This window comes from Muntiacus reevesi, chromosome 17 (genome assembly GCF_963930625.1).
Source record: "Muntiacus reevesi chromosome 17, mMunRee1.1, whole genome shotgun sequence".
Taxonomy (NCBI): domain Eukaryota; kingdom Metazoa; phylum Chordata; class Mammalia; order Artiodactyla; family Cervidae; genus Muntiacus; species Muntiacus reevesi.
The window spans coordinates 41,009,895-41,035,623 of NC_089265.1; the positions used below are offsets into that span (position 1 = coordinate 41,009,895).

A 25,729-nucleotide genomic window follows, 5' to 3' on the forward strand; every position below is an offset into this window, starting at 1 on the left:
AAGAGCTTAATGAAATTTTATTTTGAAAATATGGCAAGAGTCTAAGGCACTTCAAACATTTAAATACATATAAGACCAAAGTAAATGTGACATGGGATAAAGGAATCCATAAATACATGGAGAACTACACTATGTTTCTCTAGAGGCCAATGGATAGCCAATTTCTCTAACACAATTCAACTTTCATCATTAGACACAGAATTGTGCAATTATTAATAAAAATACGGCAACATTACATGTCGTTCTTCATGTCTTCAGTTACTATGGAATATAAAAGTTCAAAATACTGTGTCAATTTTATATAGATACCCTTTGTATAAAATGTCATATAATACAGCCACCTAGATAAAACCAACTGAACAGACTTCCTTTTGTTAAGTTTTATACTTATTGAGACATCCCACCTTTTATTTTTAAAACCAGAAACCTACCAGCCCAGGCCTGATTCATTCATGATCAAAGTCATCTCAACTTCCTTATTTTAAAATAATAAAGACAAAAGGAAAATCAACAAAACCATCCTAGAATGGAGCTTTCAAAGAACTTTCCAATGGGTCCACATTTAGTAAATATACTAATGGGTCCACACTTAGTAAATATAAATACTTGTGGAAAAGTTTTAAAAACACCATGCCAGTGAGAACTTGATACTTTTCAGCAGTGGTGGGGGTGTGGAGAGCAGGAACAGAAGTAACAGAAGTTGCCCACTCAGGTCAGGTTACAATTTCCTACAACTGTACATAACGGAGCAGAGACTCAACAGCAAGTGTGCCCTACACAGAGGGAAGATGGCCAGAAGGGAGGTGTGTGCCCAGCCAGAAATCTCTTGCTGGCTCAGCTTCCACTGGCAGCTCCAGCCTTCAGCCCCCGGCTTTCTGTGTTCTGTTTGCTGGTGAGCTCAGGCACAACGTACATTCAGTATCTGTCAGCCCAACAGGAACAATTAGCAGCTTAGTGGTGGCATGTAAATGGACGGCTATTTGCACACAATCAGTCAAATGACCCTCGGTGGGTGGGACCAGGAGATGTCTTCCTTCCAAGTCTAGGGGTGCCCTAGAGACCAGGAAAGGAAAGGAAAAAAACAAACAAACTGGGGGTTAATCAGTGACCTCAGGTAGAAGCGTCCTCTGTGACACAGGAACTCTGTGAGTACCACGCATGAGCCAGAGCCAGGAGGGCTGGAACCCCATACACGGTCCTCCAGCGGGAGCTGCTCTCAGGCCAGCGGGCTTGGCAGAGCCACCTCCAGCTGTCCTGGGAAGTCAACTTCCTGCTGAGAGGAAACGCTGGGACCACGGGCTGCTGCTCACTGTCCGCTTTAAGAAAGATGCCAGGAAGGCAATGTGCATTTATGGGCTCAAAATGTGCCATTTGGATAACTCTGTCCAGAACAAACCCTTCTCGTGAGGGTGTGAGGACAAGCAGGCATCCAGCCTCTGCCGTGCTAACCGTTAGCACTCCTGGCCCTCTGGGTGGGGCAAAAATGATGAACTCTTACACTCTAGACTCAAACTTCGATTTTCAGAATCCTCATGAAACCTGCGTGTCCTGGCAGTTCCCTGAGGAAGGGGGCCAACTAGTCTGGTGGCTGTCAGCCTGTGTACGAACGCCAGGTGGACAACACTGACCGGAGACTGGGCTTTGGCGAAGTTGACGTGGGCATACAGCAGGACAGCAATGTCCTTGTGTCCGGCTTCCAGGGCTATCGAGAGCGCGGTGCTGCCATCCTGGAGACGAGACGGAAGCAAAGAAGGTTGGGTTTCTCAAACCTCCCAGTAGCCAAGAGCTAACAGCACCGGTCCCTCTCGATTGGGTAAGGCTCCCCAGTCTAGCTGTTTGTTCAGTTCTTTAGGAAACTCTCTGGACCTCTTAGGCGCCAAGCCTGAACGATGTCAGGATGATAGAGGCACAGCCCCTCAGACAAGGACCAGCCCGTTGCCAGTGTCATCGCCTCACGGTGGTCAGTGTGTATGTCTGCACACAGGGAAGTCTCAACAAAAACAGGCTGCCCAGGAAGGGCTCTAATTCACTCAGCCAGCCCACGGGCAGGGGGCAGTAGGCAAAGGCAGGGATAGAAACGTAACTCTTTTTTTCTTCTTATAATTACAAATGAGCCATCAAGCAGTGTGGTGTCTATTCTGATGCCCCGCAATTTGCCAAGAATCTCTTAACTTTCCTCTTGGGGAGGGAGTGGGTCCTACAGCTCTAACCACCCTTGTAGAACACTCCAAGTCACACCTACATTTAAGCACTGAATCCTCCTGCTTCGCAGGAATATATCTTATGGATATACGAGGGGAAACACTAAATATGGGAAAGAAAATTTTCAGTTAGGATTCCATTAAAATGCAGGAATTTAGATGGATATAAAAGTAAAGTTATGAACAACCTAGATAGCATATTAAAAAGCAGAGACATTACTTTGCCAACAAAGGTCTGTCTAGTCAAGGCTATGGTTTTTCCAGTGGTCACGTATGGATGTGACAGTTGGACTGTGAAGAAAGCTGAGTGCCGAAAAATTGATGCTTTTGAACTATGGTGTTGGAGAAGACTCTTGAGAGTTCCTTAGACTGCAAGGAGATCCAACCAGTCCATCCTAAAGGAGATCAGTCCTGGGTGTTCACTGGAAGGACTGATGCTGAAGCTGAAACTCCCAATACTTTGGCCACCTGATGCGAAGAGTTGACTCATTGGAAAAAACCCTGATGCTGGGAGGGATTGGGGGCAGGAGGAGAAGGGGACAGCAGAGGATGAGATGGTTGGATGGCATCACTGACTCAATGGACATGAGTTTGAGTAAACCCCGGGAGTTGGTGATGGACAGGGAGGCCTGGAGTGCTGCGATTGACTGAGCAACTGAACTGAACTGAACTGAAAGCTGTATCAAGACAAAACAGCATACTGGACATCAACTATACTTTAACCAGAAGTAATTAACAATAATAAAAAGACAAAAATATGGCACAACTTATTTTCTTTCTAGTCCTGGGATAAGGATTCCCTTCTGGTCACCAGCGGCAGGGAACAATCTGTGTGTGGTTTGAACCTTAGGGTACTCCCTGCCACTCTGAATTCTGGGAGTTACTATCCTTCCAGAGGCCAGCTGGCTAGCCTCCTGTTCCTTGAAGGATAAGGAAGCAAACAGGGGACCAGGATTTCTGGAAGTCATTGCGGCTCGATGGCCTCTTATTACGAGATCTACAAGCTGTTCTTTGCTGAGAGTAGAAGAGCAAACAGAATCAAGGCACATGAGACACAGACTGCTTTTAAGGAAAGAGCGGGAAGCTGGCCCTCCCTCCCAGCGGATGTGAAAGGAATCTGGAGCAACTGCAGCTCATGTGCCCCTGGGGAGGTCACTGCAACTGGGGACGCCAGTCAGTCCTTCCTGCCAGTGAATGCCTGCACTGACTGGCTCTTCCTGCTGGTGCGGGCCTACCAGGATCTCAAGTGTAGCGCAAAGGAGAATGTTTTCCCTCTAATCTTTTAGTGCTTGGGGCCAATGGAAGCCCCGGTTTCAACCTGTGCTCCAGAGAGATAAACTTTCAAAAACAGAACCAACCCAGCCAGTCCTCTGGGACCTTTGGACCTCTGAATCTTGTCACCACCCAAATGTTAGTTCCTGTGCCATGACCTATTGGTTCTCCTCCTCTTTGGTCTGGAGACACCCAGATCAGCAGCTTTCCTCAGAATTTTTTCCAGTTTTCCAGTCAAGGGGTTATCTGGGAATGGGAAAGTTTGGGAACTGGGAGAGGAAGGAGATGAAAGCGACAATGATGGGAACAGCCCGAGAAGGAGTGGGAAAATGTGTTGAAAGCAAGCCAAGATAGTCCGGATCCCCTAGCTGATGAAAGGGCACAAATTATTCACTCGGATGGGCCCCACTGAAGGGTTTCCAAGTGGGCCAGGGGTGCGGGGGCAGGGCTGGTCCTCTTCACTCCGTGCACCTGGCAGTGACCTACACCGAATTCGTTTCTGCACTGCGGCTCTGTTTACCTCCCTTTAGTACACTGGTTCTCGTACGTGCCCATCACCTTCTTCCTTTTATAAATTTTGGAGTGAGGCCTATTTCTCTTTCTGCCCTTGGCTTCAGTTAATGGGAATATTAGTCTGTACACAGAAGATGCTGCCAAGCTGGGCTGTGAAGGGAAGTGGCCTGGATGACAACACAAATCCCTGAGGAGGATAAAGGAGGATTTGCTCTCTCCCCTGGACAAGCAGCACCGCCTCTCCCCCAGGTCCCTGCATGTCACTGGCCTGGAGGCCCCACCCGTGGAGACAGCTTACATTGTCCTCCAGGTGGCCGTTGCAGCCTGGCTGGGCCAGCAGCAGCTTGACAATCTCTACATGCCCATGCTCACTGGCGCACATCAGGGCGGTGGAGCCCTCATCGTCCTGAATGTTGACATCAGCCCCGCAGGCCAGCAGGCCCTTCACCATGTCGATCCGCCCATGACTGACCGCCAGCATGAGGGCTGTCTGTCCTGCCTGTGAGGAGAAACAACAGCGGACTTGAGAAGCACATGGTGGGTTGGCAGGGTGCGACCCACAGTGGGGCTGTGCTGGGGGAAGGGAAGCAGGGAGAATGATGATGGGAAAGCATCGACAGGGAACTTGGGGCTGGGTGGCGGCAAGCAGGGAGAAACTCACTTCTCCTGAGCTATGAAATCATTAAGTAAGACCCTAAAGTCATGAGTCAGTTTTCCCTTTGGCTTCGAGGATCCGTCTCATGATAGCAAGGAGCTACAAAGTTCAGAAGATGGTCACAAGTCAACTGTGATCACATCTGGGTGAGGGGCCCTGTGCAGGCAGGAAGACACTGTGATCTGGAGACAGTCAGGGAGCAGCAGCCACTGGGTAGGTGCTGGGGACTCCCAGTCACCCACAGGCAGGCTGACCCACGATTCACGTGCACATGGCTTCAAACAGACACAATGCAAGGCAGAGAAGGGAGAAGTTTCCACTGTGTGGCTAAGCCAGCATTTCATGGGTGTGTTTAGTCATCAAGGACCACTGGGCAGCCATACAGACTGTGCTCAGTGGTTAGGAGCGTGGCAAGGGCACTTGTGCAGGTCACAGCTATGCCAGCTAGCACAGAATCTGCAAATAAGTGTACTCACCTGGCTGGCTTTGGCGTTCACATCCCCACAGGCGAAGAGCTCTTCCACAACTTGCATGTCTTTCTCTGCTTCCACGGCAGCGAGGGCTGCCAGCATGATGGGGGTGTACCCTGCCTTATTCTGGTGATCCACGTTACACACGTCTGCAAAAACATGAGTCTCTTGAGGCAAGAGCCAGTCTTCTAACAGCATCAGTTGTCCTCCTAAACTGAAGGTATGGAGTATGGGAGAGCCCAGCGAAATGGCCTCCAGCAGTCAAAGTCCCAGAGTGAGTCAGAAGGAAATGTGAGAGATATTTTCATACCAAACCAAAGAAAAAGTTTTTTTCTAGCTCGTGAGAAATGACAGCAAGCTTTCACAGCCCCTCTTGTTTGCAAATAGTGGTTGAACTAAAACAGCCTGGAAGTCTGGGAGGCTGTTCCAAGTAATGGTTGTTTTGAAGAATACAACATAATGTGGGATCTAGACACTAATCTCTGTCTAGAACATCACCGTTTGGGAGTGAAGAAGGTGATCAGAGCTACAAGAGAAAGAAAGATTTGTAGAGGCTTATGCAGGAACACTGAACATGGTGCTCCCCACTCTAACCATGGCTCACTCTGAGACCCTCAGCTTGATGCTCCGACTCACTTGGGACCCTTCGAATCAGAATCCAATCACATGACACCCAGCTCTATGAGCTGTGGTCTGACAGCAACTTCAGTTAAATCCCCTACAAACTGTCAGGGACTCCTAGCCTCAATAAACCAGAGCTCTTCTAGTCCTGTAATTCTTAAGGAGTCTTCACGGCCTAAATTAGGCTTCCCAGGTGGCTAAGTGGTAAAGAATCCATCTTTCAAAGCAGGAGACGCAGGAGACAGAGTTTGATCCCTGGGTCAGGAAGATCCCCTGGAGGAAGAAATGACAACCCACTCCAGTATTCTTGCCTGGAAAAGTCCATGGACAGAGAAGCCTGGCAGGCTACAGTTCACAGTGTTGTAAAGACTCAGTCTTGACTAAACATACATACACACAGGGCCTAAATTATCCTGCAGGCATCCTTAAGTTCCTTCAGCACTTTCTAATAAAATGAAAGGAATGGACAGTGCAGGCAAGAAACTTTTTATGTGACACTAGATACAATTAAAGTGCTTAGGGTGTTTCTGTCATTGAGATTGAGAAGAGACGGTATGGTGAAAACGTTCTTAAGTTCTAAACAACTGCATACTGGGGACATAATGGTATTTACAATAGTGCGTATTTTTTAACATAGAAAAGGAGAAAGAAAAGAAAAAATCTGTCTGGTGGAGAAGCAGGTGAACAGACATGCTCTTCAAGGCTCCTTACTATCTCTGGCATTTGGCTCTTTGCTGATGTTACTGGTATCCTAGATTCACAAACACTCTTTATGGAGCCACAATCTCAGTCTATAAAGGTGAGCATTATAAAAAGTGAAGTAAATCCAGAAAAGTGATTAACCAAAGCCATCCAACAATGGAACTAAAATAATTTAGTTTACCAAAATATTCTGCCTATACAAAATTTCCAAGGGCAGATTAAGCTGTTACTTTCAGAACCAATCCTGAAATCCTGTTCTTAGCTTTCCCGGATATTATCCATGTCTCTGTTAAAACAGTAACTTGTGCTGAGAGTATCACCAACTCTGTTTATAGTCTGGAAAGTCTGAAGGGAAGGAGGCTTGGAATTCCCTCCTTTAAACTGGAAACAGTTTTATCCTAACATGGCTCCTAAACTGAGAACAATCAAACTTAGAAAAAAAGATAGATTTGTTTGGTCTCTGCATTAATCCAATGTTCCCAAAACAAAGCAGAAAAAAATTGGGACAGCTGGGTCAAGAAGTAGAATGGGAAAACTGGACAATTGCACTACATATTCTAAATCAGATGTTCACACTGCATTCTCATTCATCAGACTGAGGTATTGTGGATTCTGTATCCATCAAATTAGAAGTAAAAATACGTATGTCAAAAAGAAATAAAGTGACTTACAGACTCGAGGTATTGATAATAATTTGAACAAAAAGTTGAAAGCTCCCTACTACTCAAGGCGACCCTTCTAACACCCTCTCACTCCATGTTTAATACATCCATTGGCTATATTCTCAAATTGTTGAGTTCTAATTACTAACAAACATTTTCACTGTTCTTATTACTATGATTCAGATTCAAGAATAACACTTTCTTTTCTCAAAGCTGATTCCCCAGGAATAGGGTGCATTTTGGCGGGAACAGTGATGTTTCTACCACAATCAGTTGCAGCAGCTTTGCCCAATCCCCACTGTGACTAACTGCACAGCTTGGCAAAGTGGCTGGAGAGGGGTCATGGCCCAAGCAGAGAGAGCAGCCCACAGACATGAAAGCTGTGGCTCTGGCCCCAGGAGGAGCATTCTGCCTCTTGAGAATGAACCCGGCAAGCCTACCTGAGTCAGCGCAGGCAGGAATGTGAGTCATGTGTGTTACCAAGGATACATCTTGCTGAACTGCAGCACGAATATCCTCAATGGCACCTTCCAAAACAGATCTGGAATCTGCTTCAAGCCTCCCACGAATGACTCAAGAATGAGATTCGTACTGTCTCATGGGAAAAGGCAATGGAAAGGTTTTTAGAAGGGTCACAGAACTGAGGAGTGGGTCGGCTAGCTCCTTCGAGATGAGTCACAACCTGAGCCTGCTGGAGGAGAGAAAGGGGCTGCCAGCGTACCCGCGTCCAAGAGCATCTTCACGATCTCGAAGTTGGAGTGGGACACGCTGTAATGCAGGGCGGTATTGCCGTTGCCGTCCGCCATGTTGATGACGTGACGCAGGACTTCCGGGGAGATGGCCTCAAAGGCGGCTATGTAGTCCCCCACCATGGCCGGGATGGCCGACTTCTGGCTGGACACGCGGAACCACTCGTGCTGGAGGGTGTTCAGACAGAACCGCTGCCAAGACACGAAGCGGTTGGCCATTAGTAGTTCTATTTATAGACCTTTCTGAGACCTAGCTGAATGCCCAAGAAATCAGGCCTTTTATAGTAAAAGTACATGCAGATAGAATCCGATCTAAAAGAACAACTAATAAAACCCAGAGTCCTCAGAGAAGCCTCAAATTCCTGACTGGTTTATCTTCTGATTTGCACACATGCACATGTTCTAACTTCTATACCATCATGCAAGAATTACACCACGATGCTCAAATTCTGACTCTGCTATCGACGAGCTGTTCAAAGCTAGGGAAGATACTTACTCTGTGCCTCGGTTTCCTCATCTGCAAAATGGGGGTAATAAAAATACCTTTCCTTCACCATGTTTGCGATGACAAATGAAGTAATACATGTTAAGTCACTTAGGCCAGGGTCCATTTATTATTGAACTATTAATATTATGTAGGGAGGTTGGCCTTGAAAATGATTTTCATAGTAATCAGGACAGGAGAAATCATTTGACACAATTAGGTTGCCTTTTCCTGTCCAGTCCAACTTCAACTCCTTCAATATCCATCTCCACAGCACTAGGCTGGAGACCATAACCATGCAGGCACCTGATTCCTACTACATCCCAAATAAAAATGTTCAACCACAGAAAGAGAATAAAAAGCAAATTACTTTTTGCTGAAACAAATTACTTTTCCCCATCAGAATCATCTGCATCTGGTCATCAGCCCCACTTGCCTTCCCTTAGGCTGTGGACACATGAAATTGGCATTTCATAGTTTGGGTCACTTGAATGAAAAGGGTCCTGACCAGGAAAGAATTCATCTAATTTTTCTTTTCTTCTGCTCACTCACATATTCAGATTTCAATTCCTCTGGATACCTCACACAGAAGGAAGGGCAGTTATGTCATTTGGGTGTCAAACTCTGTTATAGCTACATATTCAGTGTCCTGATATGGTTACATGGCCCTGGCATTGCGATCATTCACATTTGGGACTTTTCATAGCATAGTACTTTAAACTTGTCTTTACTGAATGAATATTCAATTAACAAAAACCGGACCAATCCTAGAGTGTGTGCTAAGAACATGCTTGACAATTGGGGCCCCAGAAATGTTAAGTCCTCCCTGAGGATCACATAACCTAGTATTATGGGTAGAGTCCCTGGTGGCTCAGTGGTAAAGAATCCACCTGCCAATGCAGGAGACACAGTTTCGATCCCTGGGTCGGGAAGATACCCTGGAGAAGGGAATGGCAACCCACTCCAGGGAAATCCCATGAACAGAGGAGCCTGGAGGGCTATAGTCCATGGGGTCACAAGAGTCCGACAAGACTTAGTGACTAAACAGCAATAACACTGAGGAAGGTAAAAGTAAAAGTATATAACAGCTATAAAATCTGGTGTCTGAAAGCATCAGTTTTAAGTTCAGGTTAAACCTAGTGGGAAATAGTAACACTGCAGTGACCTTTCCTGGTTTTATTATTTGTGACCAAGGTACAGACAGGTACTTAGTCTATACTGATAAGAGTTCAACATGTACATAAATGCCCCCCTAGCCCAGGGACTTCATTTAGTATTTCCTTCTGTAAACATCACTGCCATGCTCCTTTTCCAGTACAATATCTGAGGGTTAAGATTCAGCTGGCTCTGATAAATTTAAGTTTCTAAAGCAATATAAATAGATGTGAAAAGACAGCATAATTAAAAAAAAAAAAAAGACGCCATATAACAAGGTAATATGATTTAGTTGGGATTAAAAAAACCATGGGATGAGAACTGAAGACAGATATCATCCATTCTGAGCACTAACTAGCAGCTGCTTATAATCTTTAGGGCTTCGGTTAAAGCAGGACAGACCAGGATAGTGTCCTGCTGGGCACACATACGTCCTTCTCCTGTGCTAGCCATCACCAATTTTTCTTCAGATTGTGTTTGTTATATGAGGAAAACTATTTGCCTTTCTAGCATTAGGTAATTCCCTAAGTCTCTTCCAGTCTTAACATTTTGGTTTTATAACTCTACAATTTTGTGAGACCTATGAATCAACTTTCTCATCAGCAGACTTTAATTATTTAACATAAAACTTCACATTAAATCTTCCACTAATATGCAAAGATTCAAATGAACATTACTATCTAGAATAACATGAAATGCTATATCTTCTCAATGCACTGAATTCAAGTGTCTACCAGAAGGTTGGTCTAACCTATGAAAGAAGCTGCAAATCTAAACATCCCTAGAGCAACATACTTGGCAAGAACATGTGATTCACCGTGGCCATGGAAATATTTATCTGTCCTATGTTATGCTACTCATGCTCTTTAAGGCAACTGTCTACCTCTTTGCTGCATGCTTCTAAATCTCTCAAGCTGTGAGAGGCCAACAAGTGCAGTTATTTCTAGGTTTAAAAATAGTGACTGCCTGCATTCCACATCAGAGCATAATACGCAGTTTCATAATTGAAAGGAATGCTGACCTCGGCTCAGATAGGTTTCTCTTAAAAACACAGGCTAACTTAAAAAATTCCAGGATTCTGCTTCCAGGATCACAAGGTTCTGTAAGCACCCGAACATGCAGAAAGATGAAGAATGGCTGCAATTAGCCCTCCTTTCCATATGCAAGTATTTGCCTCGCAGATGCTCAGCCCCCAAGAAAAGTACAGGCTGGAGAAAGGAGATCTGAAGTCAAGCCTGAGGGAGACATTCACAGAGTGGTCCGGAGCGCAGGGCAGCAGGATGGTCACTCTGCCTACACACACTAGGAACAGTCTGGGGGGAAAGAGTGCAGGCAACAACAGCCCAGGGGCAGCCTAGAGACAGGGTCTGTAGGTCAGACTCACCATATCCTTGCTGGTCAAAGCTTTGGGGTCATTTATATTATTTTTCAGTAAGTTGCATGCAGACAACATCTTTTCACTTAATTCATATCTAGAAAGAGGGGAAAACAGAAGAAAGAGCGCTCAAGACTGACTACAGAAGGAAAGGCATTTTTACCTCAAACTCTATAACCCTTTACAAGACCAGGAGCCCCAAGTCAACCTCAGCAGGTTGTGGTGGTGCTAGGTGCCTGCTTGGGAGAGTCCAGACACCCGAGGTCGGATGCTGCACACAGAGCCAAGGCCTCCAGCCAGAGCTCTGGCCTTAATTCATGAGGGTAGCTTTCAGTTTCACCACTTTGGCTTGTGTGGCATTATGGAGATTTTCCACTTCTTCGGTTCTAAGTTCTTAAACGTATTTTTACTCTTGAGGGGTTGAAGAGGTCTGAATTACCACACACCCATTATGCTGACCAGTAAACCACACATCTGAAATCACATTTGGTGACTCAGGAAGGGTTTGTTTAACCCACATGAAAACAGAAACTTAAAAAGTCAGATGACATATGGTATATAAAATACACCTCAATAAAGTTAAAAAAAAACCAGATATCAAAATATTGAGCCATTTGAAAATACTTGAAGTATAAAAACACTTACCTTGTGTTAATGCAGTTAAATACTCATTTACCAAATTAAATAGTTTTTTGAAATGTTCTAGTTATACTTCACATGGTGAAAAAACATACTGAAATTTCCATCTGTTCTGCTCTCTCCTGTTCTATAAGCATCGATTCCATGTTTGCTAAGTCTTTAAAATTGGCTATACTTTTAGTACATGTTTTAGCCAACCAGAGTATTTGATATTTCAGCTGCTGTTTATGACAGTCCCAAAGCCATTCTTGTGGTGATCCCAATCCCTCAATGAGCAACAAACTATGGGCATGTGACTGATCACATCATCTCTACAGTAAATGTAACCTTTGGTAGAGACCAAAAACTGTTCCTGTCATATAGTATCAGTATGGACCCATAATATCAGTAAGGACACCTGTATAAGGATAAATGGGTAATGGTAAAATCTGAAACTTTAAAATGTGAAACATGTTGGTTACAAAAAATTCTAATATGCCTTTAACTACAAATGGGGTTGTTAAAACAATGGAAGCTTTAGTGGTGCTTAAGAGTTACTGGATGGTGCCTCCACATACAAAGTTATGTTAAACAGTTAAAGAAACAAAGGTGAACAGATACCAAGCCCTTCTCTTTGCTACCATAAGAGATCTAGCAGATTATTACTTCTGCACTTGTATCTACTAGCATCAGGACAAGAAGGACACACCTCTAAGGAATGGGTAAAGGTTAGCCCTTTGTTGGAGACTGGAAAGATTGATCTATTAAGATTCAATTGCACAATCTGCACAACCAGCCAATTCTACTGCTAAAGTACACCAAACGTGGGAAGGGGGAGGGGCGGGGGAGGATGTACCACACCTCTCTCTGATTTCCACCTTCTCAGGTTCACATTCTGGAACCTGCATTTCATCTTCCACCCTGGTGGACGTGAAACCTTCCACATTAACTGCGTGGTGGCCTTCCGCCATTCCCCGAGTGTCTTCATCCTCCTCTTCCTCCTCCTCTTCCTCGGGAGGATACTCAGGGACATCACACTCGTCATCTGACTCGGAAGAAGAGCTTTCATCTGAGCTGGAATCATCACTGGAAGTGGTTTCATACCTAGGTGGCAATTGGGAGTTCAGGAGATGCGAGGTACACCCATGAAGACCCAGTGACAGAAATGTTTATGAAGGGAAAGGTGCTAAATGACTCCAGAAATTTCACCAGTGGTTTTCAGAGCCTGCACTTAGAAGTTTGGAGTAAGGTCTACTTAGAAATCTGGTGGTTCTGAATGGGTTCTCACTTAAAAGGGATAACCAAGGTTGCTGAGCAGTATCAGATAACCACTTGTAGAAAATAATATGTATATATATAGCACCTCTGGCTTAATGTTAATCAAAGGAAACTTCTTTTATGGAAACCAATTCTGCGGTTGTTCATCTTTCCTGTTCCTTTTCTTTCCCCTTTTCATTCTTCCTATTTTGTACCTTTAATTCTCCCATTGTCCAAGGTGTACAGATTATGTAAGTGACCAACAGTTCCTCTGGTGCACACTCTCCAAACTGTGGGACACATTACCCAATAAAACGTTAATGACTTGGAAAGCAGACACCACTAAGTTAAACCTTTATGGCACACTTTACAATAAATATTATCTCAGCTAACTCTGCACTATTGTTTCTTGTTAAGCCCACGTATGGATTAATAGGATTAACTGCTTTGATTCAACTGTAGGAGGACAAACAGGCTCGACTATTTATTTACCTTGGCCAATTACAAGAGAAGGAATAAAACAACTAAGACACATTCCATTTATAAAATGAAGAACTGACGGCAAGGTGAGGTTACTCTTCGGGCGAGAGGCCCCACTATTTTGTCTGTAAGTCTGGAGAGCCAAGCACAACAACCCGAACTGAAGGAGTGGATGACTGTGCCTGGCTCATGGAGCAATGCTCTCAGTCTTTGTTGCTCAGTCCTGCCACAGGCAAGTTACAAGCTGTCCAACAATGCAGGCAACCTGCTGCCTGCTGCTTTCCTTGAAGACCATTTGTTTCACATCAAAGGTGAGAGGATGTAAAGGACTCAGCTTCATCAGGTATCCTTTCAAGAGCGAAATATCCTTACAGAGAGCAAGAAGAGAGAAGAGAGGCCCAAATGCACCTTTATGAGGAGGGAATCTTCTGTCACCCTATGCAGCAGCATCCTAGGCTAGCACCTTTAAATAGGACTTGGGTAGACAGGAGGCAAAGGAAACAGACCACATATCAACACTAGCACCTCCATCTTTCCTTACCCTCCATTAATGCCAACAAACTGAAGATTCTTTTTTGCTCCATTTGAATCTTTGTTGGCATCTTTCTTCTTCATGATGGACTTCAGCGTACTTTCATTATTTGTACATACTGTGGAGAAGTGAATCATGGTGATCAAAATTAATATAATTCATACCCATATAAATAAGTGAATAGGTATTCTTTATGTACATTCATTTTTTATTTATGTAACTAGAGAGCTTGGCATGTATATATGAGAAACTTGTCCAAAATCCATTGGAAAATTGTGTGCATGCAAAGAAAATAATTCAAAGTTCCATTAATAACATTCTTTAAATGGAAAAAAAAATCCATTAGTCCTTCCAGACATAGCAAAAGCAGTGACAACTAGCATCTATATCAGGCTTTACTGTTTATAAAGTGATGTCATATCTTACTTGATCCTCAAAAACCATCTAGCACTAAGGCAGGGATTATTATTAATCTTTTTTTTTAAGTTGAGATAAACCTAGAAAAATTTATACCTGCCAGACTGTGAAACAGTGAAATGCTGTTTAAAATATTTTGTAATTTGCAACATCAGATGAGTTTTCTTAAGGGGACCTCATGGCTTTCTTTGATAATCTTAAGAGAGATTCTAGGCCTACTTCCTAACAACTGTGTAATCATTCTTCCAGGTCAATTTATAAGGAACACGGGCATTAGACTGGGGATGCTGACAACTCTGGTCCTAGAATCCTGATGCTGAGAAGGGTTGTGAGTGAGGAAAGTTACCATAGAGGCCAGCGGCTATCTGGTCGTCTGTCAGGTTCACTGGAGACAGCGTGCTTTCCTGAGTGGGGAAGGTATCCTGGCTGCCGATGGGCTTCCCTTCCATGGTCCCCACCTCCTGAAGGGATGTCTGTGAGTTTAATGGCCCTCCTGACTGAAGGCCTCCACACTTACAGGTGTATTCCAAATTACTGCCTGTGAGGAAGGAGAAGGATGTACAAATGTGTGATGCTAGGACCAAATAAAATGGGCTAAATGGTTTTAAAAAAAATTCTTGCAGTTCATCATTTTCTCAAGCACTTTTCTGGTGTCTTCTTTCTGCATAATTAGCACTACTATCCAAGCCATCTAAAAATCAAACCCCCAAGGCCTTCTTGACTCTGATCTCTTCCCTTTGACCACATCCGGATCGGTCCCTCTAACTCCGCAGTGCCTCTCTTCTGTCTGTCCTGGCACTACCACCTTACCTTACACTGGGCCACCAGTGCAGCATCCTGACTGTCCCTCTTCCTTCACATTTACCCCTCTCCCATACTGCTACAGAGGAGAACTGCCACTCAGCTCAAATCCCATCCTTATTCCAGCTCAAACGCAACTTGAAAAACCTCAAAATCTCTCTACCACTCAGAAAACATAGTTCATACTATCAATACTTAGCCAGATAATTTAACATCTGCCATTTGGCACTAGCTTACCTCTCCAAGTTTATTTCCTGCTATACCTGTGGTCTTCTTGGGGTGCATCCCAGTAGGTGGAACTCCTCCCAGTGTAGAAAGTGGGATCTCCTGTTTTCTTACAAGCACACCTGCCTTAGTTTCCTCTCTTCTACCTGGTGCTGCTCCTTCCCTATTCTCCCTCACGTGGCCAACCCTCCCATGACTTCCTCTTCAAACCTTCCCTCATCTCCCCACTGGAAATTAACTCTCCTTTCTCTGAACTCTCAAGGCTCGTCTTTGAGACTCTCCTACAAGATCTATAATACAAGGTACTACCTGATTCCTGTGACAATCTTAGACTCCCTTCTTGTCTGTAAATATTTTAAGGGCCTACATAACTAATATAATCAACTTTATTTCTCTCACTGCATCTTCTAGATTGCTTTTGCTTATGTTAGGTACTTAATATTTGTTCACTGATGAAGCAGAAAAATTGGATTATTATGTAATTAACATATATATATATATATATATATATATATATATATATATATATAGAGAGAGAGAGAGAGAGAGAGAGAGAGAGAGAGAGAGAGAGAGAGAGAGAGAGAGGTACAGCACAGAATTTGTGGGCTTCCCAAGTGGCTCTAGTGTTAAAGAATCCGCCTGCCAATGTAGGAGACATAAACACAGGTTCAATCCCTGGGTTGGGAAGATCCCCTGGTGGAGGAAATGGCACTCCACTCCAGTATTCTTGCCTAAAGAATCCCATGGACAGAACAGCCTCGTGGGCTACGGTCCATAGGGTCGCAAAGAGTCGGACATGACTGAAGTGACTAAGCACACACACACATAGAATTTTCAGCGTGGCTGACATTTCCTAATCCTGTTCATCAACAGCACAATGCTTCCTCCTTTAGTTCTGTAGGCACTGGGACCTCTCTGGTGCTTTCTTCACAAATCCACCTCCCAACTCAGCATGGACAGACAGTACTGAATGCAGCCCTTCAAATAAAGTTCAACTGCCCCACGATCTGATGTGACCCCTGACAGCAAATAAAAAATGTCTCCAGTGCCTTTTCAGGCTCCAAAATCACTGTGGATGGTGACTGCAGCCATGAAATTAAAAGAGGCTTGCTCCTTGGAAAGAATGCTATGACAAACCTAGATAGCATATTAAAAAGCAGAGACATCACGTCACTGACAAAGGTCCGTCCAGTCAAAGCTATGATTTTTCCAGTAGTCACGTATGGTTGTAAGAGTAGGGCTATAAAGAGGGCTGAGGGCTGAAGAACTGATGCTTCCGAACTGTGGTGCTGGAGAAGACTCTTGAGAGTCTCTTGGACAGCAAGGAGATCAAACTAATCAATCTTAAAGGAAATCAACCCTGAATACTCATTGGAAAAACTGATGCTGAAGCTAAAGCTTCAATACTTTGGCTAGCCAAAGCAAAGAGCTGACTCATTGGAAAAGACCCCGATGCTGGGAAAGATTGAAGGCAAAAGGAGAAGAGGGTGACAGAGGATGAGATGGTGAGATAACATCACCGACTCAATGGACATGAGTTTGAGCAAGCTCGGGGAGACAGTGAAGGACAGGGAAGCCTGGTGTGCTGCAGTCCATGTGATCACCAAGAGTCAGACATGACTTGTCGAGCAAACAACAGCAACAACCAGTGTCTGTGCTTTACTTTAAGTAAACAAAGCAGGGCATTTCTCTTCATTCCTCCTTTTCTAACTTTATTCATCATTACTTCAAAATTACTACAGTAACCTCCAAAGAGTCTCAACAGTTAATCCTCAAGTGTCAAAACACTTCCTAGAGAAACACTTTCACTAGGCACTTCTGCATTCAAGAACCAAAAATGATTCTTAAAATGCAAATACATTAATAGTTTTATTGTTATGCAACAAACAGTCACAAAAGTAGAGAACGGTATAATAAATCTCTCTGTTTCCATCACTAGCTTCAATAATGATCAGCTATCTGACTTCATCTATACTGCCTCCAGCCATTCCCAAAGATTCTTCTGGAGCAAAAGGTGAAGATCCTATCACTTTCATTCATAAATATTTCAGTATATATTCCTAAAACATTCTTAAAAAATAAGCATAAAGCTAAAACCATCAAATCTAAAAAAAAATAATAATTTGAAATTATTATATATCTAGTCAGTATTCAAATTTCTGCAGTGATCTCTTAATGTTTTTTAATAGTGTTTGAATCAGAACCTCTGTCCTATGTTTCCATTGGTTAATATGGTTCTTAAGCCTTTTAATCCATAGTTCTATTTCCTTTTAAACACAGCTTTAAAAATATTTTTTAAATTGACATATAATTTATATAAAATAAAATGAATAGAATTTCAGTGTAGAGTTTGATGAATTTTGGTAAATATAATGCATGTGTGAGCACCTCCCTAATTTAACCACAGAACATTTCTGACAACCCAGTAAATGCACACTTCCCACCTGCTGTCCTTTTCTAGATAATCTTCTCACTGGAGGCAACCACTTCTCTTCTCCAGAACTTAGTTTTGTAAACTAGGGCTTTTAAAAGTTCCTCCAGTCAAGGTCCACCTTCTCAAGCAGCCCTCAAGGTGCCTGAGGATCCTTCATGGTGAACATGGACAGCTTCTTCTTGCGTGGGGTAGTTAAACTGCTCAACAACTCCTACCCTCTACTCACTCAGAGTGGTCTGGTGACTTAGTAACTCTCACCTCTCTGCCCTTCCTTACGAGGCTGTCTTAACAGGCCTGGAATTTCAGCTTCCTTTACCAGCAGAATTCCACTCATTCTTTTCAAGGGTTGGCGTCATCTCTATTTCCTCTAGCCTTTACCATTACACAAAGATCTTTACCCCTCACTGTTCTGCAGTGCTTACTGTCCAGACCAAAATACATCCTGCCCTCTGTTTCCTTGGTCTTACACATCCCTTATGTGAGAATGTAAGCTCCTTGAAGTCCCTCCATGCTACATTATCTGTGTCCTCTGCAGTGCTCTGAACAGTGCTGGACAACTGAAAGATTTCACTAAGTGTCTGTGTAATTCAACAGAAAGTAACAGGGATTCTGCTAAGTCTAACGAGCAAGGCAAAGAACAACGATAAATGTTAAACTAGTTCTCATTAGCTGGATCAGAGGAAATTTGTCACCTTTATTGTCAGAAAATATTTTTCAGATTGTGTTGAAACTCTGGCTGCTCTTGAGTGACCCAGAAACAATTGCCTGACCTTGATAAAGACCCATTGTGTTTAGTGGGCATAGATAAGATGACACACGCACCAGCATTAAGACTGACAAATGACTGCTGTGTTCAAGTAAAACACATGAAAAGTGCAGCCAATAAAGTCAAAACTAAAGTGGCCAACAAAATTCACTGGTCTCAAGCTGGTTGCACTTAGAATGCTTGAGTTGAGCGTAAGATACAATGAACTATCTGCAGATGGATCCAGTATTTGTGATTTTTAAAGCTCTACAAGTGAGACTTCCCTCAGTGGTGAGGAATCGCCTGCCAATGCAGTAGACACAGGTTTGGTCCCTGGTCTGGGGGAATCTTGTATGTCTTGGAGCACTGAAGTCCGTGTGCCACAACCATCAAGACTGTGCTCCAGGGCGGGGGGTGGGGTGGGGTGGGGGGTAGGGGGTGGTCCGTAACTACTGAAGCCCCTGAGCCCTAGAGTCCATGCTCCACAGCGAGAAAGGCTACCACAACCTGAAGTCTGTGTGCTGTAGCTGGGGAGTGGCCCTTACTTGCCACAACTAGAGAAAGGCCCAGTCAGCAACAAAGACCCAGCACAGCCAAAAATAAATGAATAAAAAAAAAAATTTTTTTTTAATTCTGCGAGTGATTCTAATGTGCAGCCAGGATTAAGAAGCAGTGAATTAAATTAACCAATAAAAAATCTGCTGAAAACAATGTAAAACTTGACTGCAGTAAACAAGAGTTTAGATTTTCTTTTAAGAAGAGCCAACTCATTGGAAAAGACTCTGATCTTAGGAAAGACTGAAGGCAAAAGGAGAAGGGGGTGGCAGAGGATGAGATGATTAGATAGCATCACCAACTCAATGGACATGATTTTAAGCAAACTCTGGGAGATAGTGAAGGACAGGGAAGTCTGGCGTGCTGCAGTCTACAGGGTCACAAAGAGTCAGATACAACTTAGCAACTGAACAACAAAAACTGATTTCACTCTATCAATTTGGACCATGTAAATTATCAGGAATTATTGGTGCTTTAGTTAGCAGTCCTGGACCACTAATGGTAGAAATCCATGACTAACAGAAAATGCCATGCAGACAGTAAGGGTAAAACAACAGGAATAATCACCAAACACCTTCAGAATTCTGGTACACTGCCCAAGCTGCTCAAAATTCCCACAGTGGGCAATAGTTGTGCAGGTACCACTGGGGAATGAACAGGGAAGGGGACAACTGCAATCTTTGGTCATTAACTCAAACTTATAAAGGCCAAAAATGCCAGTAAAGCATGAGCTCCGTTTTATAACTTGACCAGATTAGTGATAACTAAGACACGGCAAGTGACAGAAATCTGTGTTCCAGAAAATAAGAGCATCCTCGAAGCATTCATCTAATTATAAAGTACACTTAGCATTTAATATATGGATAATTTTACTACAAGCTAAGGCAAACAGTAATGAAAAATAAAAACTCTTTTCTTATGTTTTTGACTTTAGAAATGTTAAAGCTATGTGCACGCTAAGTCACTTCAGTCGTGTCCAACTCTCCATGACCCCATGGACTGGGGCCCGCCCAGGCTCCTCTGTCCATGGGATTCTGCAGGCAAGAATACTGGAGTGGGACTGCCATGTCCTCCTCCAGGGGATCTTCCCAACCCAGGGACTGAACCCAAGTCTCTTGTCTCCTGCTTTGGCAGGCAGGTTCTTTATCACTAGAGCCACTTTTATATATTTAAAAAAACCAACGAAAAACAGAGATAGAGAAGCTTTTAAAGAAATCACCTTCTACAGTCTCCTCTGTGATATTTATTTGTCTAGAATGGGTATTAGTTGCTGGCACATAACAAATATGTTTCTAAATTTGTTAGAAAATTGGCTTTTATAAATAAAATGGATTTTAAAAGTTGCTTTGTTCACATACTGTAGCTCTTCTGGCATGCTAACTCATATTTTTATTTATAATGCCAAGTGCTTTCTGAAAACACACCTATGAACAGTGTGGCCAACTATTTAATTATGTTATTGTGCCAGATTTTCAGGTAAACATTTGATTTGATTTTTAAAGAACATCTAGCTTACTTGTCAAAAAGAAGTAGGACTGAAATTTCTGAGTCATAATGGAGGCCATTCATTTAGGCATTTTCTCAAAGTGTAACTAAGAATTCAAATGGGTCTAAAATAACACTTCTATTTTTTCCATAAGGAAAAGGTCTTGAGCACAAATGTTCCCTTTTCAGTCTACATGTTGGTTTGGGGAACAGACAGTAGAGATTATTCATGAATGATCACCTTCATTGGTACACATTACTTTTGAGTGGAAAGTATGTAGCTTTGATGGAGGAGACAGGACAATCCCTTTCTGTCTGTAGGCTCATCTCTCAAAGCTCTCCTTGAATACCAATGCTTGAGGCCACCAACATAAAGTCACTAAATGGTGAGAACTGCAGCGTAATAATTTCTAGGGCCATTTTAGTATTTTCCTGAGACCTACCAGACAGCTGTCATGAATGGATCTAAAAGTGGATATTTGGAAATGAAAATGCTAGAGTGTATCAAGAATCAGATTCTCCCTCACCACAACCCCACCCACATTTAATTACACACCAATTCAAGACTTGACCCAGAAAACCCACACTGACAGGCTGCATTAACTAAAAATTGGGTTAAGCCGATGTGCTCTTGTGTTCTTCCACATACAGCTAATGCTGTCCTCTCTATGCTAAGCTCATCTTCTCCCTAAACCTCAGGGAACTTAACTGCAGATGAATTCTTCAAGCACTTTTATTTTCACATTATTTGGTGGCTAACATATAACATATAACATAACCTCCATAGGTTATCATTCATATTTCTGGTATATGTGTTTTTTGCTTCCCAACTGGATTGCAAGTTCAAGGCTTACACCACCCTCTCTCTCTGTTTTAGTACCACACTTTGCATACGAGTGACAACGAATTCATAGCTATTAACTGATCTGAATAGAGATGGGGACAGAACAAACTTTAAATATGTTTACTGAGATACAAATGACTTGCTGATTGAAGGAAGAACCAATGATTGTAACCATCAACCATTACCAACAATTCCCTTCAGCATTTATGAATGGACATCCAGGAACTTAATGCCACTTCTGTTCTTAAAAACCACCTATCTCTATGCTTAGCCAGAAATGAACTGCATACTTCACAGATTCATTCAGAGTAGAAGTGTCAAAGTAAACTTGCATCTTTTCCCAGAGTGCATATACTTATTTCACTAATACTCATCTAAAATGATAAAGCATCAGTTTCTCTTTTAAGAAATTATTTTCAAACAAGAGTCAACTGAAGGGCTCACAAGTGGGGTGGACCGATTTTACATCTTTATAAAAGAATTTTCTCAGGGCTGAAGTGTTTTTCCTAAGGTCAGTAACAGATGTCCTAGCTCTGTAATTTCAATCTGGGCATCGGAGGGGCGGGTTGGGGTGGTCAGCTATCCCTTTTCAGAGTCTGATAAAAATTATACACTTTCTTTACAAAAATTCCAAACACAAAACTATTTTATGAAGCTATGGAGCCCAGATTAATAACACTCACTTTAAGGCTGTTTATTCCACAATATTTCCTGGAAATAGGACCTTATTGTGCCTTATTGAGTGGTAGCAGTGGGTGGCAGCAGAAAATCACAAATTTGGGGGGAAAATCCAAAACCTTAACCCTAATTTTTTCCTCAGATGAATCTGATGGGCAGCCTGGTGAAGAGCTAATTTTATAGAGTAATTCTGCTGAAAGGGACCCATGCAAGAAAAATCTAAACCTACCCTCTCATGACACAGGAGGACACGGCAGCCCAACACCGCTCACCCCAGGTGTGACTGCAAATTTTTGGGCAACTAGTACCACACATCAGCTCTCTGACCTCTGGGTCAGAAGACTTTCACATCATGCTCTCACTCACAATGTTCCAGAAACATTTGGTTTGGATTATTCAATTCTCTTATAGCAATACTAAAAGAAAATTGCAATTTTAAAGAGAGGTACTGGGACCAGTAAATGGTATATGATTTGAACTAAGAAAACTAACTAGAAATGACATTTTGTAATGACCTTATTTTCCCTGTTTTTGCCTTGGCTCGGATCTCTGTCTACAGAATTGCTTTCACAGTTACGGGAATGACTTCAAGTTCATAAATTTTTTTCTTTAGCAAACCCAAGATAACTAAGAGTGCAAATATGGAAGCTGATTTAAAAAGCAGTTCTTTTATTTGAGTATGAGAGATGAATTTTCTATAAATCATGTGGCAGGCAGTTAAGTTCCACAGTTAAAGATAGTTCTGTTTGTTATTTGCTCAGAGACAGTCACATATTTTTAGAGTGTTTGTAACTGCAAGTCATTTGTCTAGAATATTCTCTCTCCTTCTCCTCTTGCCAGAGGTAAAAAACAAAGAAAGAAAAAGTAACCCATTCCTCAAACCAAAACAATCCAGCTGATTCACAGAAAGAATAAACATGTTTTTCCTGAGGTTTCTGAGAAACTTATTTCCTCTTAACCTTTTATTTCATGAAAGAAAGTATTAAATACATTAAAAGCACTTTACAGATCATCTTTGATTATGATCAAATTCAGATGCATCAAAACTGTGACGTTATCTCTCAAATTCTGAAAAAAATGTCTGTGATGTTTCATGTGAGAAATATATAGGCCAATATATATAATTCAAATACCAAAAAATGATTTCTCTGAAATACAGAATTGCATCCCTGAACATGCCAAACACAAGGGGTTACTCCCGTGACAGCACAAGGGAGGCTCTCAGTATTTTGTGTTCTTCTGAACTGTTAACTTGTCATAAGCACATACTCCAGTTATAACTTCAAGAAACTGAACAGGAGTGCTAAGCATTATTATCATGCTGTTAAATAATGCTATTTTGCATATTAAAAAGTTGTACCTTCCAATCTTCAACCCTTGGAAAACTGAAGAGTATTCTCTGGGCTTGGTACTAATATACACCTAGCTTGACTTGGGGCTTCATTTTGAACTTTGACACAGATTATGGAAGAATCTGAATTGAAAATCTATTCTTCTCTTTTAGTGTTTTCTCATTGTTGTAGTTCTTTATCTTGATAAAAGTGTTACCTGGAGAGGTATAATAATGGGGGGCAGGGGAAGGCGATGGCTAGGCAGAATGATAAAGACAAAAATCTGCATTAAACACAAAAGACTATTCATAGCATGTTTGTTTGGCAGTTTGTTCTAGACCTACCTTTCCATTTTTGTAAGTATGGAAAACAGTTAACAGCAAGGACAGCCAGCATTTATACTTTGTGCTGCAGACTATTCCAAACGCTTCATTCATACTGATTCACTAAAGATTCATTTCAACCCTGTGAGGGAACAAAGACAACCTGTCCTAGTGATGAGAAGGAATTCGAACCCAGAACACCTGGCTTTGGAGCCCAAATATAAATTCTTTAAACTCAAATACTAGGTTCACATAAGTGATCATTTATATATCGAAATGTATTCTAGATTGTACATGAGCAATATTCTGTAGTGTTCAGGGTGCACAATAAGCTGCAGTATATTTGTACATCAGATGTCACTGTCATGATCCTTCATTAGCACTTTAAAGCAAAATACAAATGTGATGGGAATTATAGAGATATTTTAAAGTTGTTCTTGCATGTTTCAAGAGGGAGCTGCCACTATGATCAAATAAGTGCTATAAAAAATATCTATGTTTTGTTCATGAATGTTGTAGGTTTCCTGCATTTTAGCTGATTAATTAGGTGTTCATGTGCAGGGTCAGATCTAAACAGTGATGTCTGGAATGTCACTGTGACTGGAAATAGACCAAAAAACACTGCAACACAGCCAGACAAAACCTCCACCCAGCGAGTCTTGATGCTCCGGGTATCAGGCAGATTACACCAATGATACAGCTGAATATTTCTGGCGAGAATGTGAAATAGAAACCCTGGTTTGGGGAGGAGGGAGGGAGGCTGGCAGGAAAACGCTCTTACAATGGATGATGTGCTGTACCATCTGTGTCTGGAGGTATCTAAGAGTCTCATTTTGACTTCAACATCTGACATCATGATTTTTAAAAAGTAGTGGAAACAGACATATTATTAGTTACTTAAGACCTTGTTTTAGTTCACACATCATTTTAATCCTTTTGCTCTAACTAAAATGACTCCCCGTATATTCATTAGACTCTTGATTCCAAAAGGCAAAATCTGTTATGTATCAGCTGTCACTGTCATGTTCATTTTTTCTTCCACAGTAGGCTATCTGTTTCACAGCACAGTTACTAAAAACTAACAGTAATTCAGGTTTGCAGGTGAAACCTTGGAAGATATAAAAATACTCTATTTTGAAAAAACTGTGAAAAAAATAATCTATTTTAGTCTATGTTAACCATTGCCTTTTTGGCTATAGAGGGAAACAAAGAATTTGAAATTTTTGTTAACTTATATTTAAGTCTCTGCTGCATGTTTTCACATAAAATTAAATTTAATGCACACCAAACCAATCATTTGAAGCATTTTAATTCATTTTATGTGTAGCACTTGGCTAGAGCAGAGAGTGTGCTTTTAGTAACTCTGCAAACCTCACACTACTGTTTAGCATGTCAACAAAAGAAACCAGACTGGCATGCAGCAGCACTACCCCAAGGACAACAGAGGTCCCTGCGCTCACTGTAAGCCAGTGATGAACACCGAAAATCTTATGGGATGGATGCCCTTCAAACGGCCATTTCACAATGAAGTATAAAGAAGGATGACTTTCCTTCCCTAAGTCACATCGGTTCATGAGAGGTGAAGAGCCAGGAATGGAACTCAGTGGTAGGATGATAATATGCGCAATGAGAACCACATACAACTGACAAGAGAGCTCATTTTAGTGTGGCTCACAGCCTGTGTCACCAAATCTTCCAGGGTGATTTCTTCATTGTAGACTTCAATTTAAAGAAAAGCAACAGTGAACAGGAATCCCAATGAACAAGGGAAAATAAGAAAAAGACAAAAAATCTAAGCCTCTAACAAAAGAAGCAGTGTTGGAAAAGCCTCCCTTCTCTCAGAGTTCTGGCTCCCTGTCAGAGAGGCCTTCCTGGACCATTCTATCTCCAGCAGTCCCCACCTCTCCACCATCACTCACTGTTTCTCTAAATGGAGTTCTTTTCTTCATAACATGTATCACTTCCCGACATATTTAAGTATATTTTTATTGCCTGTGCCCCAACTGGAATAATGTAAGCACTATGAGAACAGGACCCCATATCTATTAAAGAGCAGGAATTTAATCATTATTTGCTGAATTAATGAATTTGCATGAATTGACAGAGTCTCTCTCCCCTAAAAGTTTTAGTTAAAAACACTTCATA

General features: G+C 42.2%; 1 protein-coding gene across 4 annotated transcripts in view; it reads right to left on the bottom strand.

Annotated features, from left to right (window-relative positions):
- Nucleotides 1-25,729, bottom strand: part of KANK1 (KN motif and ankyrin repeat domains 1) — a 206,140-nt gene continuing 180,411 nt past the window's right edge. For 3 of the 4 annotated variants that reach the window (XM_065908382.1, XM_065908381.1, XM_065908384.1), the window contains 9 exons: nt 14,510-14,701; nt 13,756-13,864; nt 12,339-12,581; nt 10,869-10,956; nt 7,818-8,037; nt 5,118-5,260; nt 4,285-4,485; nt 1,629-1,727; nt 1-1,053 (listed from right to left, as the gene is read on the bottom strand). In XM_065908382.1, coding sequence (XP_065764454.1) covers nt 991-1,053; nt 1,629-1,727; nt 4,285-4,485; nt 5,118-5,260; nt 7,818-8,037; nt 10,869-10,956; nt 12,339-12,581; nt 13,756-13,864; nt 14,510-14,701 — 1,358 coding nt within the window. In that variant the 3' untranslated portion in view covers nt 1-990. The remainder of the gene's footprint in view (nt 1,054-1,628; nt 1,728-4,284; nt 4,486-5,117; nt 5,261-7,817; nt 8,038-10,868; nt 10,957-12,338; nt 12,582-13,755; nt 13,865-14,509; nt 14,702-25,729) is intronic. The other variant, XM_065908383.1, reaches the window with a different exon arrangement.